Source organism: Rhinopithecus roxellana, chromosome 12, assembly GCF_007565055.1.
Source record: "Rhinopithecus roxellana isolate Shanxi Qingling chromosome 12, ASM756505v1, whole genome shotgun sequence".
NCBI lineage: Eukaryota > Metazoa > Chordata > Mammalia > Primates > Cercopithecidae > Rhinopithecus > Rhinopithecus roxellana.
Genome location: NC_044560.1, coordinates 55450383 through 55468516, shown reverse-complemented (window position 1 = coordinate 55468516; position 18134 = coordinate 55450383). Strand labels below are relative to the sequence as shown.

Genomic DNA, 18134 nt, shown 5'->3' with positions numbered 1-18134 from the left:
CCTTCCAGGTTACTCTTCCACCTCACTTCTTGCCAGTGTCTCAACCTTGCTGCGCTATAGCCACACTGCAGGCCAATAAGCCCGTGGGACACACTTCTGCTTTTGTGGCTGGCTACTAACCCTTTAGGCATCAGCTTAGAAATCAGCCCCTCAGGGAAGCTTCCTTGATTTCTCAAGCCAGTTTAGGATTCCATATGAGCTCTGAAAGCCTGACTTTTCTTACTCTGGAATTACTTGTTTACTGTCTGGATTGCCAGCTAGAATGTAGGCCTAAAGGCAAGGATCCTGTCTTTTTACTTACTTCTGCATGCCTTATGCTTAGCACATGGTTGGCACTCAATAAATATTGACCATGGATACAGAAAAGCAGCTAAGCAGGGCATCCTAGGAAGCTTCCCCAGGTTGCTACCCGCTTCACCCCCCTTTGCCCCAACTGTAACAGAGTATATAATGATACGAACATTTCTATTCATCACCAAAGCTTTCCTGGAGAGATCACTGTTTGGTTTAGAAGAAATATTTGGTTAGCAAATACATGGTTAATAACAGAGACTTTGATGTTAGATTTCCTGGTTTTGAATCATGGTTCTGCCACTTAATGGCTGTGAAATCTTGGGAAGTTCTAAACTTCTTTGGTCTCAGTTTTTCATGTATAAAATGGGGGCGATAATAACAGTAACCTACCTTGGAGGCTTGTTAGTAGGATTATATGACTTAATACATGTAAAGGACTTGAGAGTTCCTGGCACATATAAACAGTTAGAAAGTGCTAAATATTATTATTACTATTATTAAGCCATTAGGGGAGGGGGTAAGCTCAAGACCAAAGTCAGTCCCCCAGTTCTGCTGGTCAGAAGAGTGGCCTTGATCACTGCGGGCTTTCTATTTTGCTGAGCACTTGTATAATGTTTGAGGAAAGTTGCTGAAGCCAGTTGGGGAGGAGATAACTTTGACACTGGCAGGAGAGGGAGAACTCATTCACATATGCAACAAGTATTTACTGAATATCAATTTTGTGCTAGACATAAAGGGAAATAAGATAGCCACAGCCCTTACAGAGGCTAACAGAAATAGAGAAAGGAGAGAGGAACTAGAGAGGCTGGATACCGGCCGGTGGGAGGACAGAGCACTGGTCTGTGGGAAGACAAACCAGTGGGTTTGGCACAGCAGAGGAGGATCCTGAGAGAACAGAAATGCTAAGGCAGGATTTTAAAGCATCTGCCATAGGATGTATCATGTAAATCCTCCCCTCCACCTCTTCTATGAAATCTTCAATAAAGTTTTCATTGCTCACTGGAGAGAGCTCAAAGAAGGGAAGATAGCAGATACCTGGGTTATAGCTGCTGGGGGAAAAAGATGCTATAGGCAAAAAAAAAAAAAAAAAAAAAAGCCCTTCCTTACTCTTGAGTGCTGCCAGTAAGGAAACATTCTAGTGCATGCAATATTTAATGATTATAAATGATACCCCCGTGCACTGCATAATGCAAGGCTCTTTAAAATGAATATGAATTAAACAGTACCAGCAGCAATCATATTAACCAAATAGAAGAGGTATTAGGAAACTAGGGACTCTGGGAAAAAAAGCTGGGAGTCACATATGACCACCAAGCATCCTCACTGCAGTTAATTAGTCAAACTGCAATTCTTCAGCAATTGTAAGTTGGCAGACTTTCTTAAATGTAAATATCCCAAGGTTTAGGTGTGGGGAAAGAAGTCGTTCACTGTTTATTTACTGCTCCCATCCTTTTCTGACTTCCTGTTTTCTGCTTTTATATCATGTCACTATCTTTTAAAATACTGCCAGGTGCAGTAGTTCATGCCTGTAATCTCAGCTCATAGGGAGGCCAAGGCCAGTGGATCACTTGAGCTTCTGGGCAACATGGTGAAACCCCGCCTCTACAAAAAAATACAAGAGTTAGCCAGGTGTGGTGGTGTGTGCCTGTTGTCCCAGCTACTTGGGAGGCTTAAGTGGGCAGATAACCTGAGCCTGGAAGGTGGCGGTAGCAATGAGCAGAGACCACGTCAGTGCACTCCAGCCTGGGTTATGAAGCCAGACCCCGTCTCAAAAACAAAAACAAAACACAAAAACCCAGTTTAAAGACATATCTTTGTGGCTGGGCGCGGTGGCTCACCCCTGTAATCCCAGCACTTTGGGAGGCCGAGACGGGCGGATCACAAGGTCAGGAGATGGCGATCATCCTGGCTAACACGGTGAAACCCCGTCTCTACTGAAAATAGAAAAATTAGACAGGCGTGGTGGGGGGCGCCTGTAGTTCCAGCTACTCCAGAGGCTGAGTCAGGAGAATGGCGTGAACCCGGGAGGCGGAGCTTGCAGTGAGCTGAGATCGTGCCGCTGCACTCCAGCCTGGGCCACAAAGGCAGACTCCCGTCTCAAAAAAAAAAAAAAAAGAAATGTCTTTGTACATATACATATGTATATCTTTTTTTTTTAAAGCAGCAGTCTAAGAAGTAATCAACCATCAACCTAAACAGAACAAAACTATCAATTTGCCTGAATTTCCAAGAATGAGATAAATAAAACTCTGTTGAAATTTACCTACACAAATTGAGACTTTTGGGGGAAAGAGAGAAATAAACTAGTGTTTTTCTTTGTAGATTTGTTTACTGTGTAAACCCTGCATCTTATAACATGACTACTGATTAAAAAGATATATGGTTGTTTATTAATGTTCTCAAAGCACTATGCAAATTCACATCACCTTGGGTATATTTTGCTCCTAAAGCTATGAACTGAATATGGAAGCATTTTGTAGTTAACAAGGCTAAAGTATGTTAACTCAAATAGCTTGCTTTGAAGAAAATTTTCCTTTAAATTATTAATATTAATGAGAAAATGCAAAGAGCTTGGGTGGTCAAGCATGAAATATAAATGAGTAGTTTTCGTTTTTAGGCCTTATTATCCAATGTCACCTGATGTTCAAATTTAAATTTGACAATGCAGAAAATGACATTATAATTTACAGTATCATGAAACAATGCAGTTTGTGCCCCAGATTTTTCGACAGCAGTACTGAAACTATGATTTTTAAGTATCATTTTTGAAAGACAAGGTCAGTGAAAAACACAATACATTTTTTATTGGGTAGTCAGAAAAAGAGCTTACCTGTCCTTTAATAACCGATTTTTTTTTTTTTTTTTTTTTTCGACAGAGGCTTGCCTTGTCACCCAGTCTGGAGCGCAATGGCACAAATATGGCTCACTGCAGCCTCGACGTTCTGGGCTCAAGCGATCCTCTTGACTTCAGGCGTGCAAGTCACTATGTCTGGCTAATTTTTGTAGAGATGTTTCACCATGCTTCCCAGGCTGGTCTGGAACTACTAGGCTCAAGTTATCCTCCTGCCGCGGCCTCCTCAAGTGTTGGGATTACAGGCGTGAGCCACTGCGACCGGCCACTAATATATATATATATATATTTCTTTTTGAGACAGAGTCTCCCTCTGTCGTCCAGGCTGGAGTGCAAAGGTGCGATCTCAGCTCATTGCAACCTCTGCGTCCCGGGTTCAAGTGATTCTCCTGCCTCAGCCTCCCGAGTAGCTGGGACTGCAGGTGCCCGCCACCACACCCAGCTAATTTTTGTATTTTTTTAAAAGTAGAGATGTTGACCAGGCTAGTCTTGAACTTTTGACTTCAGGTGATCCACCTCCCTTGGCCTCCTAAAATACTGGTATTACAGGCGTGAGCCACTGCACCTGGCCCACTAATCACAGATGTTTTAAAATAAAAACTTAACTGAGAAGCTGTTACAGCAAAGCAGAAACAAACCTAGACCTCCTTAAATGGATGCAGAGCTACCAGTGAAGTTCCTAACAAGCCAAGTAATGCAGGAAACACATACTTACTTTTACTTTCTTAAGATTTTTTTTTAAAGCAGAAAAAGACTTTACAAATCATTTTTCGCTTTCCAGTGTCTAATAAGCCCCCAAATGCTAACCATTTCCTATTCCCAGGCAGCTAGTAAGAAACGAAAGGTACAACTACAATCAGAGACTCAGGAAAATCAAAGTGGACACCAGGCATGGGCTTCTCCCATTCTACCACCAGAAAGAGAGGAATTCAAAGAAAGGGCAATGAAAAATGCACAAATTTTAGCCCCCCCCCCCCCTTTTTTTTTTGAGACAGAGTCTTGCTCTGTCGCCCAGGCTGGAGCGCAGTGGCCAGATCTCAGCTCACTGCAAGTTCCGCCTCCCGGGTTCACGCCATTCTCCTGCTTCAGCCTCCCCAGTAGCTGGGACTACAGGCGCCCGCCACCTCGCCCGGCTAGTTTTTTTGTATTTTTTTAGTAGAGACGGGGTTTCACCGTGTTAAGCCAGGATGGTCTCGATCTCCTGACCTCGTGATCCGCCCTTCTGGGCCTCCCAAAGTGCTGGATTACAGGCTTGAGCCACCGTGCCCGGCCTTAGCCACTTATTAACTGTAACTATCTCCTTAAATGCGACTGATCTAATTAGAAGCTTTTCGGCTTGTTAGTGGCCCATTTTTTCCTTTTTTAGGACAAAGAAGGGAGGGGAGGGGAGGGGAGGGGAGGGGAGGGGAGGGGAGGGGAGGGGAGGGGAGGAAAATGGAGGCAGTGGGGAGGTAGGGGGGAAGAGAGAGAGAGAGAGGCCTCAGGGTGTCACAAATTTACTTTTAAAAGATGAATTAGGCCGGGCGCGGTGGCTCAAGCCTGTAATCCCAGCACTTTGGGAGGCCCAGACGGGCGGATCACGAGGTCAGGAGATCGAGACCATCCTGGCTAACACGGTGAAACCCCGTCTCTACTAAAAAATACAAAAAACTAGCCGGGCGAGGTGGCGGGCGCCTGTAGTCCCAGCTACTCGGGAGGCTGAGGCAGGAGAATGGCGTAAACCCGGGAGGCGGAGCTTGCAGTGAGCTGAGATCCGGCCACTGCACTCCAGTCCGGGCGACAGAGTGAGACTCCGCCTCAAAAAAAAAAAAAAAAAAAAAAAAAAGATGAATTAATGCCTGGGCACGGTGGCTCACTCCTGTAATCCCAGCACTTTAGGAGGCCCAGGCAGGTGGATCACCTGAGGTCAGGAGTTCAAGACCAGCCTGGCCAACATGGCGAAAACCCCGTCTCTACTAAAAATACAAAAATTACCTGGGCATGGTGGCGGGCAACTGTAATCCAAGCTACTTAGGAGGCTGAGGCAGGAGAATCGCTTGAACCTGGGAGGCGGAGGTTGCAGTGGGCCGAGATGACGCCACTGCACTACAGTCTGGGTGACAGAGTGAGACTCTGTCTCGAAAAAAAAAAAAGAAAAAACAAAACAAAACAAAAAAAACTTAATGTCCTTGGGTAAACTATGACGTTTGTGTTAGCTTTTCAGATGTCCCAATATTTGCTTTGTTTTACAAGGATAACGAAATTCATGATGAGGTTAAGCAATCACTGAAGCTAGTGCCAGACAATTTTTTTTTTTTTTTTTTTGAGACGGAGTCTCGCTGTGTCGCCCGGGCTGGAGTGCAGTGGCCGGATCTCAGCTCACTGCAAGCTCCGCCTCCCGGGTTTACGCGCCATTCTCCTGCCTCAGCCTCCCAAGTAGCTGGGACTACAGGCGCCAGCCACCTCGCCCGGCTAGCTTTTTTGTATTTTTTAGTAGAGACAGGGTTTCACCGTGTTAGCCAGGATGGTCTCGAACTCCTGACCTCGTGATCCGCCCGTCTCGGCCTCCCAAAGTGCTGGGATTACAGGCTTGAGCCACCGCGCCCGGCCGACAATTTTTTAATTTAATTTTTTAGAAACAGGGGTCTTGCAGAATTTTTGTTTTATTTAATTTTTTAGAAACAGGAGTCTCGCTATGTTGCTCATGTTGGTCTCCAACTTCTGGGCTCAAGTGATCCTCACAAGCAGCTAGGGCTACAGGCACAGGACACTATGCCAGGCTTAGTGCCAGAATATTCTGCCTATTTTACTTTAAAATATTCTAAGTATGCTAACTTTGGAAGGCATGAACATCAGCAATGTGCCATCTTCCAGAAGAGGATTTCTACACAAAGACTCTCAAGAAACGGGAATTACTGCAAGGGCATACCCTTGAGCAACCATCACACTGCACTGAGCTCTTGAGAATATTCTGGAATATCCTGGAAGCATCTCTGCAGGGCAGAGAAGTGAAATGCCACAGAAGCAGCAGCTTTAGGGAGGAGAAATATGGTTTGCCTCTTACAGTGCTTTTCTACACTGAAAGCTACATTCCTCCCGAGTTTTAAATCTGTGGACCGTTGAATATCACTCCGCCGTTCCTTAAGTTACAAATACCTTCCGTCAGTGGCGGGAATAGAGTTTGGAAAATTACATGCCTAAGACTTCAGATAAGCTAAATGACATACATGCAATAGAATCCCATTAAGAATTTATTCAACCCAATCCATTGCATCTAATTACCCAAAGCACAGAAACTCTCCAACTGTGCACCCCCCAAAAGGAGGGAAAATGCAAGGTTCTTGCTGCAGTTCCCGGGACACACTGCGAGACGCTTTGTTACAAGTGTATCCAATGTCCCCAGAACCAGGGACTTGTGGGACGCGGCTCATTCCAGCGCCACTTGCTCTGCAGCTCCCAGAGGTGGTGGTTGTGCTAGGAAGGCTGACCCTGCCAATGGCCGACAAGATGGTGCGCACCCCCAAGTGCTCGAGATGCAGGAACCATGGCTTCCTGGTGCCCGTCAAGGGCCACGCGGGCAAATGCCGCTGGAAGCAGTGCCTCTGCGAGAAGTGCTACCTGATCTCCGAGCGCCAGAAGATCATGGCCGCGCAGAAGTTGCTCAAGACGCAGGCCGCCGAGGAGGAGCAGGAGGCAGCCCTGGGTGCGCAAGGTCCAGAGCAGGCCAACGGGGCCGCGGCCGCCGCCCCCGCCCCCCTCCCGGGCGCGAGCCTCCACTCTCTGCCTCCGGAGACCCCCTCCGGAGACGCCGAACCGGGACCCGAGGGCCGCGCGGCCGCCTGCTTCTTCGAGCGGTCCCCGCGGGGCCAGAGTCCCGGCCAGAACGCCTTCCAACCGGTTCCGGGCGGCCGTGGCCACGTGGAGCCGAGCGAGCGAGCCGCCGTGGCGATGCCCAGCCTTGCGGGACCCCCTTTTGGGGCGGAGGCCACAGGCAGTGGCTACCCCGGCCCCCTGGACCTGCGCAGGCCGCTGCGGCCCGTGCCTGGCCCGCCGTTCACCGACTTTGGTAAGTCGTGGCCTTAGTCCCGCGGTGGACTCCCCGAGCTGGCAGTACAGGCCAGCCCGGATGGGCAGCTGGCATAGGGGTTTGGGGTGAGGAGAATGCTTTCCACGTGTAACGTACCTTCTGCTTTAAGAAACCCTTCTTGGAACGGGGATTTGGATTGGGTACCTTTTCGCAAAAAGGAAACATAAAGCAATGGGCGGTTCAGAGGGCTTTTGACATTTAGCTGTAGTTTGTGTCATTCTGGCATGCAAGAACAAAATGGCGTCCAGTCGACTTAGCAGTGCTTCCTCCTCCAGGAAGAGGCCTCGAGCAGCCCAGTCCTACAGCGCTTGCGCACTTCTTCCCGCCATTTCTTTGGGCTGGAAGCTCCTCCTACAGAATAAGAATTTTCCCGCTGGCAGGTTAGCGCAAGGACGACTGCGCCTGTGCACTCTTCCTTCCCTGTTCGCGGTCGGGAGGCTCCTCCCCTCAGCACGGCCCTGGCCGAGTGCGCCCGTGCACTTCTTCCTCCCTTTCCCCACGTACGGGTGAGCCGAGTCTGCTTCTTTACACCACGCAAGAGAACAGTTGGTCTGTAAAGATGTTGCCTTTCTTTTAGCTCCTCACCTTGTACATAAATCACATTGTTCCCTGTGCCTTGGAGCTTTCGGTATTGAAGTACAGTTTCACATCACATGTACATTTGAAGCTTTAAAAGCCCTGGGGTTTGGTGTGGACGCGTTTTCCTGGTGTCTCCCATGGTGGTGTGGCGGGACAGGCTGAGGCCGAGGCGGGAGCCCGGGTCACGCTGGACAAGGTCCTGCCCTCTGTTTGCCAGAGCATTGGTCCAGAGGCTTCCGCAGGCTCGTCCCGCCTTCCTGACTTTCCTGGAAAATCTAGGTCCTCAGGGAACGCCCCATCTAATGGGGTCACAGGCCTGAAACCGCAATTCTAGGAGAAGCCGCCTTTCTTTGTTCCATCTCAACAGACAAGCAGGGCTGGGCCGAACTATGAGCCAGGCATTCGTGATGGAGGACGCGGGTCACATTTCTTGCCCTCAGGGACCTTGTCCTTGTGGGAGGGACAGGGTTGATTGAAGAGTCACACAAATCGGTGTCCAGAGCTCGAGCCATGGCCGGGTTCACTGTGACCCAGAGGAAGAGGAACTTGGCACTGAGGACTCGTAGAGGCAGAGTGCGGGCGGACGGTGTGCCGGGCAGCGGGGAGCCGCAGGCCGGGGCCCACAGCGGGCTTGATGGCCGTGCCGAGGACTCTCCAAGAGCAGCGGGGTTGGCTGGAGGATGGAGATGCAGTGAGGGCCCAGCGGAAGGAAGGGCGGGGTTGACTTTCTGTGCTTGGACAACAGCGCTTATGACCCCGCCGGCCTGTGCCGCCCTGCGGATGCTTTTCCCAGCGGTGTCTAACATTTCCCTCCTTGCTTGCCTTCTTCAGGGCGCCCTGTGAGCATCAACCCGGACCGTGCATTGGGCCCTGAGTACCCTGGCGGCTCCAGCATGCACTCCTACCGCCCGTTCCCGCTGGGCTACCTGGACGCCCCTCCTGGCGTCCCCCTGCAGCAGGGCTTCCGGCATGTGTCCCGCAGCCAGTACCAAGGCGGAGGCTTGGTGAGTCTCACCCCTCATTTCTTGCCAGCTTCCTCCTCCTCCCAGCAGCCCCTGTTGCCTTGATGGATCCTCATTCCCAGGAAGCCAGCTGTCATGAACTGTGTGCCCACTCCATGCCAGCCCCCGAGTGCTGGTGGAGGGCTTTAGGCACTGCCCAGGCACAGTGTGTGTGTCTCTGGGAGCACACGTGTGGACCAGTCTGCACCACTCGGCCTGGGCTATGGCCTGTGCTTTTCAGGGCAGTGGGCTGAAAGACTCTGAGCGTTCAGGGTGACCCCTTCCTTGACTGATGCTGATGCTGGAAGGGCCCTTCATTTTGCTGGACTCCAGAAAGGGAATATCCACCTTACTGGGACCACAAAATTTAAGGCAGAGTCAGGACCAGAGGTAGACTCCCTGCTCACAGGTAGAGCACACTTGAGACTGCAGAGGGCTTTCAGGAGGAGGTGGCATTTGAACTGAGTCATGAAAAATACGGAAACCTTCCCCCAAACACCTGACACCTTAGGAAATACCTGTTGAAAGAATGAAATTTAATCCTTTTATAAGATTAGTAAAGGTCAGTCGTTAGCTGGTATTCTCTCTAAGCTGGGAATTTTGAGAACCGAGTGTGTAAAGTCAGTTCACCCCTGTGGTGTGTACTACGAGGCAGGTGTGATTGAGTTTTATGGCCTTGGTTACCAGCTCCTTCCAGACTAGGATGGCTGAAAGCCCTCTCTCTCCTTAATGAAAGTCATTAGTCACGCAGTGTGGAGCCAGTCCAGTGGGGCTCGAACTGCACCCGGGCAGGTTGGGCACACAGGTCACTGGGTCCTCACTCCTGCTTCAGCCTGGCGGCAGCAGCTTCTCTTCCACTTGTCTTAGATGTTGTAAAATTGTGCTTAAAAATCATTTTCCACTGATTCAAGGGAAAAAAGTTTGAAAGCCACTGGCCTTGATAATTCCAGGGTGCCTATTGAACCTTCAAGGTAGGTGTTGTACCCCATTGTAGCATTGAGAAAAAAAGGCTCAGAGAAGTTAAGCTTTTGGCCAGGGTCACAAAACTGGTGAGAGAGAGACTAGGATTCCAGTTACACAGCTGGTTGGTGACAGAGCCAGGTCAGGCATCTCGGTTGCCCTGACTCTGGGGTCTAGGTGCTTTCCACTGCCCCTCCCTCTCTCCCACAGAGGTAGAACACACATGGCCCTTTAATCACACCAGCACTGCTGCCTGACATCTGTGGGCACTGCCCAGGGAGAGCCAGGCATCTCCAGCCTCCACACAAAGAGAGGGGCTCTGGCCAAGTAGAGCACGCTCCGTCTGCTCACGCAGAAGCCTGGAGCCTGGCGTCCAGGGCAGGGCTCTGATTGACAGGCCTGCCAGACGGCCTTTGTTAAGAGTGTGATCTCAGTCAGTTTATCTGGGCCCAAGCTGCCACCACAGGCCCCGGGCAGGAGCTGTGATCCAGGGAGATGCTTGGCTGAGCAGCTCGGAATTAAAGCACTAATAATCCCCCTTCTACCCTCTCACGTCTGGAGAGAGAATCAGGCATTGATTTGTGAGCTGTTTCAAACCCAAGAGCCCCTGAATCACTTTCATCCTTGTCCTGCTGCCCCCTGCCAAGGCTTGGAGGTGCTCTCCAGAACAGCTTCCTCCTTCCTGTTCCTGTCCCTGCCCATCTGCTGCTGCTTGGCTCCCTCTGCTCTCTTGTTCACAGGACAGCACCAGCCGTGGAGCTGGGCAGACCTAGGGTCCAATCCTGCCTCTTCCGTCATGTCCCAGCCATGTGACCCATGGCAGTTACCTGACCTCTGAGGACCTCACTCAGGTCTTGGTCTGTAAAATCGGGGTGGGAGGACCTGTCTATTAGGGCTCCTGAGTAGAATACATAAGGTGATGCATGTAAAATACCTAGCACAGGGTCTGGCACATAGTAGGTACTTAAAAATGGGCTTTCTTCCCTTCCTAGTGGTTGAATGAAGTTCGACCGGGTTAGCTGGGTTAATCTAAGGAGATTTTCGCAGACTCTTCCAAGCCTTTAATATGCTCATGTGTGACCCACTAATGTGGGGAGCAGTATATGGGGTTTCTCAAACTCACTTAACAAAGAACACTTTAGAGTACTAAAAAATACTTTGTAAGACACCAGGAATCCATGAAACTCAGCTCAGGAAGTGTTGCTCTGAAGCATCTGGATAGAGAAGTAAACGGCGGGAACTACATCCAAAACTCAGTATTATTTCTTACGACATTTGTGTGTTTCTCGGTTAAGCTCTGAGCTGTGTAGTCATCCCCCCTCCAGATCCTGTGATGGGTCCCTGTGCTGTGGTAAGGGATTGGATTCTATCCCTTGAAGAAGGAACAGAAGCAGCAAAATGTTGATCAGTGAGGCCACTTGTCTGAAGTCACCCAGCGTATCTTGCTTCAGAAACAGCTGCTCTACACCCACATTGCCAACCTCTTCTCCCAAAGGCCCCCCGGCACTTGAGTTTAAGTGACCACATGTGCCAGACAGGGGGTCCTGTGGGCTTGGGATGCGTTCAGACCCTTCCCCAGTGCGGAGCAGCGCTGGACAGAGGTCAGCTGAGTGGGCTGTGGAGTCAGCCAACTTGGGATCCAGTTCTGCCCTTAACCACAAAGTAGCTCTGGGGCCCTGGGCCTGTAGCTTCATCTCACTGAACCTGTTTTTCATCATTACAGCAAGAATAGTGATAGAATCCCCTCCTAGGATTGTGAGCACAGTCGCCCTGGCATATACAGAAGGGCTCTGTCACTGTGACCATGCTTATCTGAGGTTGCCTGTATTCCTTCTTGCCTTCAATAATTTGGCAGGTGTTTGCTGAATGCCACCTTCCAAGTGCCCTGTGCCTGTGTGTTTGGGGCCATGCATCTCCCCATCAGGAGCCCCCCACTTCGGGGGTGAGAGCTATGTTTGGTCAGCCCATCTGGCTAACTCTCTCTCCTCTCTGCTTCTCTGCTGTGCGTGCTGTGCAGGCATCAGAACCAGTGGGAGACTTCCAGCCAAGCTACTACCTGCCGCCGCCACCACTGCCGCCCCTTCCACCGCTTCCACCACAGCACCAGTTCCTCCCGCCAGGCTACCTCTCTGCGCTCCACTTCCTCCCCCCACCACCGCCACCACCACCTCCGTCATCTTTCTCACTGACCGTCCTGTTTGATACTGACAAGGAGAACACTGGTGAGTGAGCTCCAGTCTTCCAGCTTCCGCCAGAGCCAGGGAGACTTTCTGGAGGAAGAGGTACCTAATCTGAAGAAAGGTTAGGTGTGGAGAGAAGTGACGTGGAATTTAAAGGGTGCTGAGCCCTAGGATGAGCTCCTTCTTATACTCCTCCTCCAGTCCCCATAAGCACACACCTAAGGGAGGTGGGAATGGGATTCCAGATGAGGAAATCAGGGCCTTCAGCAGTTCTCGTGGGTGTAAATAGCAGAGCTGGGATTTGAACAGAGTTCTCAGCCTAGCTCCCAGTCCAGTGCCTGTTCACTGACCTTATTGGCTCCGTGGGCAGAGCTGTGGAGGACAGCAGGCATGTGGTGCGTTTGGAAGACCGGAGGTGCCAGGCCTCTCTGGCTGGGGTAGGGGAGCAGATGCAGAGCCTGGAGCCGCAGCAGGAGCCCGTGTGGTGGGGCTATGCCTCTGCCCCAGGCCGCTCTGAGGGAACCAGACCAGAAGCTAGAGAATCTGTCCTTCACAAGCTCTGCCACTGGGGCACTGGATGGTCCTGGGCACTGAGGCTTTTCAGCTATAAAAGGGGCCCCCTTACTAGGTTACTGTGAGGGTCGAGGAAACTTTTGGATGTAAAAATGTTTTGGGTTTTCTTTTGAGGGCCCTTGCAGCTTTAAAGCTTCTAGGACTTTTTTCCTTTCAGTCTTCCCCTTGGGCTCCTGTGATTTGGAAAGAACTGACAAACTCAACTAGGACTTTAAAATGACTGTCAGACCATGTTATGAGCTAGGGGAGTCCGGTGGTATCACCATTTTACTGAAGAGGAAACTGAAGCCTGTTGGACACTTCCTGTGTGTGCAGTGCCTAGATCCAGTAGCTGGAGAGGTGGTGTCATGTGGCTGAAAGCCACTGGCCCCAGTGCTGGGTGGCCTGGCTGCAGCACTTGCCCAGCTGTGTAACTTGGGCAAGCTCATTCACTCTTTGGTGCTCCAGTTTCATCATGTGTAAAAGCAGAGAAATAATGGTCCCTACCTCATGAGGATTCTGAGGATTAAATAGAACCCGAACTGATGAAGGCATTGGTGAAGGTGGCCTATCACTGTGTTTCACTTAGTACCCGTGCTGCCATTGCAAGGTGGCAGCAAGGTGGATACGTCTCGTTTTTCAGAAGGGGAAGCTGAGGTTCAGAGCTATGGAGTATCTTGCTAATTCCTCCCAGCTTGTGAGGAGCAGAGCAAGAGCTGGAACTTGAATCTGAATCACATGGCCAAGGCTAGGATTCCAGGCTTCTGACGCCTAACAAATTAAAGAAAATTCATTCTCTCCTAGGGCTGGGTATGATGAGAAAGGCTTATGGAAAATCTATATCTGGGCTAGGCACAGTGGCTCACACCTGTAATCCCAGCACTGTGGGGAGGGCGAGGTGGGTAGATCACCTGAGGTCAGGAGTTTAAGACCAGCCTGGCCAACATGGGGCAACCCCGTTTCTGCTAAAAATACAAAAATTAACTGGGTGTGTTGGTGGGTACCTGTAATCCCAGCTACTCAGGAGGCTGAGACAGGAGAATTGCTTGAACCTGGGAGGTGGAGGTTGCAGTGAGCTGAGATTACACCACTGCACTCCAGCCTGGGCGACGGAGCGAGAGTCTGTCTCAAAAAAATAAAATAAATTAAAATAAAATAAGAAGAAAAGGAAATCTTCATCTGCAAATAGGTAGTCATTTTCCCTCTTTCTGAATCCCGCTGCCTTCTTTGTCTTTCGCAGATGGTCAGGATGCAGAGGTGCCACCGGGTGAGCCCAGCCAGCCATCGTCTCAGGAGCAGTCCGACTAGGCCCCAGGCCCGCCCTCCAGGCCAGCAGAGTGGGGCACTGGGGGGCGACAACAACAGTTTTCTTGTCTTCATTCAGTGATGTGTAGGGAGGAAGGAGGTTGATAGCATAGATGGCAACTGATTCCCAGTTCAATATAGGAGGAAGGAGGGCGATTTCTAAGTTTCAGTTCTGCGATGTACAGTTGGAGAGGAGTATGGAGGAAGTTATTACCAGGGGAGGACCAGGGCTCTGAGGAGTGGGTGCTGGGAGAAGCTCCCATTTAGGAATGAATTTAACTGTCCTTGGGTTGCACTGCCATTTATTGGAACAAGCCCCAGAGGCAGTATTTGATTTCCTCAGGCCCCACTCCAAGACAGAAGGCATCATCTATTTCAGCCTTCTGCTGCCTTTGTCTTGTCCTCCAGAGCGCTGGGGGCACCACAGACATCGAGATTCCAGTTCATCCAGGTGGCTGGAGCCAGCAGCCAGGACCAGGGTCGTTGACAGCAGGTTCTGCAGCGTCCTGCCTTGCTGCTCTGTCCCCTACATCTTCCTGGCCACAGCCCCTTGTCCCTTCTCTAAGGGGTTTTACTAGCAAGCATCCTGGCTGCTGGGGCTACTTCATTCCCCCTCCATAAAGTTTCAGCCATTATGGGCATTGGTTTTAAAAAATTTATTAGTTTGACTATTTGATGTTTTTATAGTGATTGCCAACTTTAAAAAGTAGGTTGTTCATAAGCACTGATGCAGTCCCTAGGGAATAGAATGGTGCCTCTGATCGCCTGTGACATGAACAGTTTGTTCTCTGAGGACAGTTGGCTATTGAAATAAAATGAGCAATGGAAATCCTTGTGGAAGGCTTATTCTCCCTTTGATCCTGGTGGAAGGCAGGGTTGGCAGGAGCCTGGGTTGGGGAGATTGGGGGCCTGGGTTTGTGGCCTGTGGCTGGCCTTGACTGCACTTGCTTAGGCATGCCCTCCCTGTTCTGAGGGGATTGGGCCAGGCTAGTAGACTTCTTTATTATTACTATTATTATTTTAAGCAGTAGAGACTTTTTAAAGAAATCTGATGCAGACACACAAAATGTAAAGATGTCTTAGTTTCCTTCCTCCAGCTCCTTCCATAGTCCCTGCATAGGAACATGCATTTAAAAAAACAGAACTTGAACCAATTCTGTTTCAGGGTCCTGGGCTTCTTCCCTTGGTTGCATTTATACCTTCATTTAGAAAACATCCTGTGTCTCTACTAGATTAAGAACCTGACAGACCCCAGCTCTGCCCATGAGATACATGACATCTAGTGGGAGAGACAGAGAGTCTTAGGGGATTCATACTAGAACACAGAGGTAGGGAGGCTGTGGGAGTGGTCAGAGAAAGCTTTCTGCAGGAGTCAGGGCCTCAACCACATTGTAAGGGGCAATAATGAGTTAAGCAGAGAAGAGAGATGAGTACTCCCAGCAAGGGTGCAGAGGAGGATGGGGACCTGGTATAAAAGATTCCAGGGTCACGGCAGTGTCCTGTTCTCTGTCCAGGGAATGGCTGGCACCCAAGAGAACAGGTCAACTTTACTTCCTCTTTTGCCTGTGGGCAGAGGTGTCCAGGCATCCTCCTAAGTCCTGGGATAGGTGGCGGGGGGATCATTGAGAAGTGATACCCTAACTGTTCTCTTACGTCAGTGTGGTGGCTGGGGCCCAGGGCCTGGGCTTTGTTGGAAGGCGCTGGAGACAGGTACTGTCACGAGAACTTTTCAATTACTGCTATACAGACACAAGAGTGCTTTCAGCAGGGCAGACCAGGCATACTGAAGCCTGAGGCCTGCAGGTCAGCACTGGTGTCAGCCTGGACAGGATGATGCAGTGATTTGGGACTAGCCTGGCTTGGGGGCTGAAGCTATCACTTACTCCAGTGCTGGTCTTCCCCCTGGGGACCACAGTGCTGTAGGACCCTGAGAGGGTGGGAGAAGACATGCCTTTTGGTTGCACTTGACATTGATCACCATGCCCTAACTGAACCCCTGACCTGCCGGGGCTGGATTGGTAACCTTACTTTTTCTTTTTCTTTTCTTTCTTTCTTTTTTTTTTTTTTTTTTGAGATGGAGTCTCGCTCTGTTGCCCAGGCTGGAGTGCAGTGGCGTGATCTCTGCTCACTGCAAGCTCCGCCTCCTGGATTCATGCCATTCCCCTGCCTAAGCCTCCTGAGTAGCTGGGTCTACAGGCGCCCACCATCACGCCTAGCTAATTTTTTTTTTTTTTTTTAATTTTTAGTAGAGACAGGGTTTCACCGTGTTAGCCAGGATGGTCTTGATCTGCTGACCTTGTGACCTGCCCGCCTCAGCCTCCCAAACTGCTGGGATTACAGGCGTGAGCCACCACGCCCGGCCGGTAACCTTACTTTTTCATAGCACTTGAAGTTTTATCTTAGACTCCACATTTTGAAAGGCTTTCCAACCAAGTTGCATTACTCAAATAAAGCTGTTTTCCTGTTTCTGGTCAGCACACACACAGAAGTATGAAACAGTCCCGGTGGCCACATAGACACCACAACTATTCCAGACAAAAATGGGATGTTTAAGTTAGCCTGTGGGGAGATGGGAGGCTTTGGCCTTCGGAGAAGAGTAATGTCCTGTTGGAGGGGTTCATGCCCACGGGTCTCCAGGATGGGAGGATTTCTTATTTCTCCTGTAGGCCTGTGAGCTGATGAATCTCCAGAAATTGGTCAGCATCTTTCTTGGAGCCTTGGAGGCACCTGCTGGGGTGAAAAGACCAACTGGGGGTCAGGGGCTTGTCCCAGTACTGCCCCCTGGCTTACTGGTTTTCAGGAAGGCCTGCTTTCCTCCCTTTCCCCGGTATGAACCCCAAGTTGTGAGCACCCAGCCTGCCCTTTCCTGCTCCCGTGGGCTCACCATGGTTACTTCCCCTGGTAGGTGGTAAACCCCTGCTCCTCACGGCCTTGCCAGGCAGCCCAAGCCATGATCCCTTAATGCCCAGCTCCTCCAGGCAGGTCTCCAGCAGCAACAGCATGAGCACTGAAAAACCAGGTCTACTCATGTTGCTGCTCTGCACACAAGCCTTCCGTGGCTCCCTCCTCCCTCTGGCCGGGCACGGTGGCTCATGCCTGTAATCCCAGTACTTTGGGAGGCCGAGGTGGGCGGATCACTTGAGGTCAGGAGATCGAGACCAGCCTGGCCAGCATGACAAGACCCCGTCTCTACTAAAAATACAAAAATTAGCCGGGCATGGTGGCACATACCTGTAATCCCAGCTACTTGGGAGGCTGAGGCAGGAGAATCGCTTGAACCTGGGAGGTGGAGATTGCAGTGAGCTGAGATCACACCACTGCACTCCAGCCTGGGTGACAGAGGGAGACCCCATCTCAAAAAAAATTAATAATAATAATAAGGACCTGCCTGCTGGCCTCTCCAGCCTCTCCCTCACTGGCTAAACCAGCCCAGGTCCTGGAGGGCTTGGGTTCGTCCAGGTCCAGGCAGAAAAAGGATGGAAAGCCGAGAGAGTGGCCGCCAGGGGCAGCACTTCATTCCAGGTGACCTGGATAAGGTGGAAGGCAACCAGCCGGCATTCCCTGACGCCGGTGCACTGGCAGGGCGCCGCCTGGAGAGGGGGCGACTGCAGCAGCTGTGGGCGGGGCCGGGGCCTGTTGCCTAGCGACCGGCCTCCCGAGGAGCAAGTGGGCGGGTCGCTGCGCCTCTGCTCGCGGGGCAGGAGGAATAGGTTTCTGCAGCGGCGAGCTTGGAGCGCACCTCGGAGACTCGGAATTTCCCTCTAGGTTGGGCTATGCAGTCGCCAACTTCAGCGAGTCGTCTCTGCACAGCCCTGCCTGTGACATCCATGACCTCCTAACTTTTCTTCAGACACCACCCCCATCTTCGTGTTCCATAGCACATTCTCCCGCTTTCTTTCCGTTCCTCACTTTTGTGCGTGGAGAGCCGTCTGCCTAGACGCCTTCCAGCTTCACCTAGTCATCTATTGTCCTTTCAGACTTAGTTCCGGCGCCAGCTTCTTCAGGACACCGGACCTCAGCCTCAGCGTGGGTTAGAAGCTGGTGGGGCCTGCCCTGCCCGCTGCTGCCTTCCGTCAAGGCCGCTGAATCCACTGAGTAGATGTCCCTCCCACAGGCCTGGGAGCGTCCTGGAGTCAGTGGCAAGGGCTTTTTAGCCTCTGTCCCCAGCTTCCAGTGTGGGGCTTGGCCCTGATTAGCCCAGTGTATGTTGCCAATGGATGCGTGAATCCAGGGCATGTGTGGTTTTCCGGGTGGAGAGTTCAGTTACCCAGTCTTTGGCCACCTACTGCGGCATCTTTTGCCTTACATTTTTGCTCTGTTTGCTGGGACATTACACAGGGGTCAGA

General features: G+C 50.9%; 1 protein-coding gene across 1 annotated transcript; it reads left to right on the top strand.

Moving 5' to 3' along the window:
- Nucleotides 1-6522: 6522 nt before the first annotated feature.
- Nucleotides 6523-14617, top strand: DMRTB1 (DMRT like family B with proline rich C-terminal 1). The gene is made up of 4 exons (XM_010372288.2): nt 6523-7190; nt 8622-8794; nt 11769-11973; nt 13724-14617. The coding sequence occupies exons 1-4, from the start codon at nt 6620-6622 to the stop codon at nt 13789-13791; spliced, it is 1017 nt and encodes a 338-aa protein (XP_010370590.2). The 5' UTR covers nt 6523-6619; the 3' UTR covers nt 13792-14617.
- The last annotated feature ends 3517 nt before the right edge of the window (nt 14618-18134 follow it).

What these genes read in the sequence shown, in the direction of transcription:
- DMRTB1 (XM_010372288.2), top strand. Translation starts at nt 6,620, where the DNA reads ATGGCCGACAAGATGGTGCGCACCCCCAAGTGCTCGAGATGCAGGAAC. An exon ending in AGTACCAAGGCGGAGGCTTG is followed by an intron (nt 8,795 to 11,768) that starts GTGAGTCTCACC and finishes CGTGCTGTGCAG; the next exon opens with GCATCAGAACCAGTGGGAGA. An exon ending in TACTGACAAGGAGAACACTG is followed by an intron (nt 11,974 to 13,723) that starts GTGAGTGAGCTC and finishes TGTCTTTCGCAG; the next exon opens with ATGGTCAGGATGCAGAGGTG.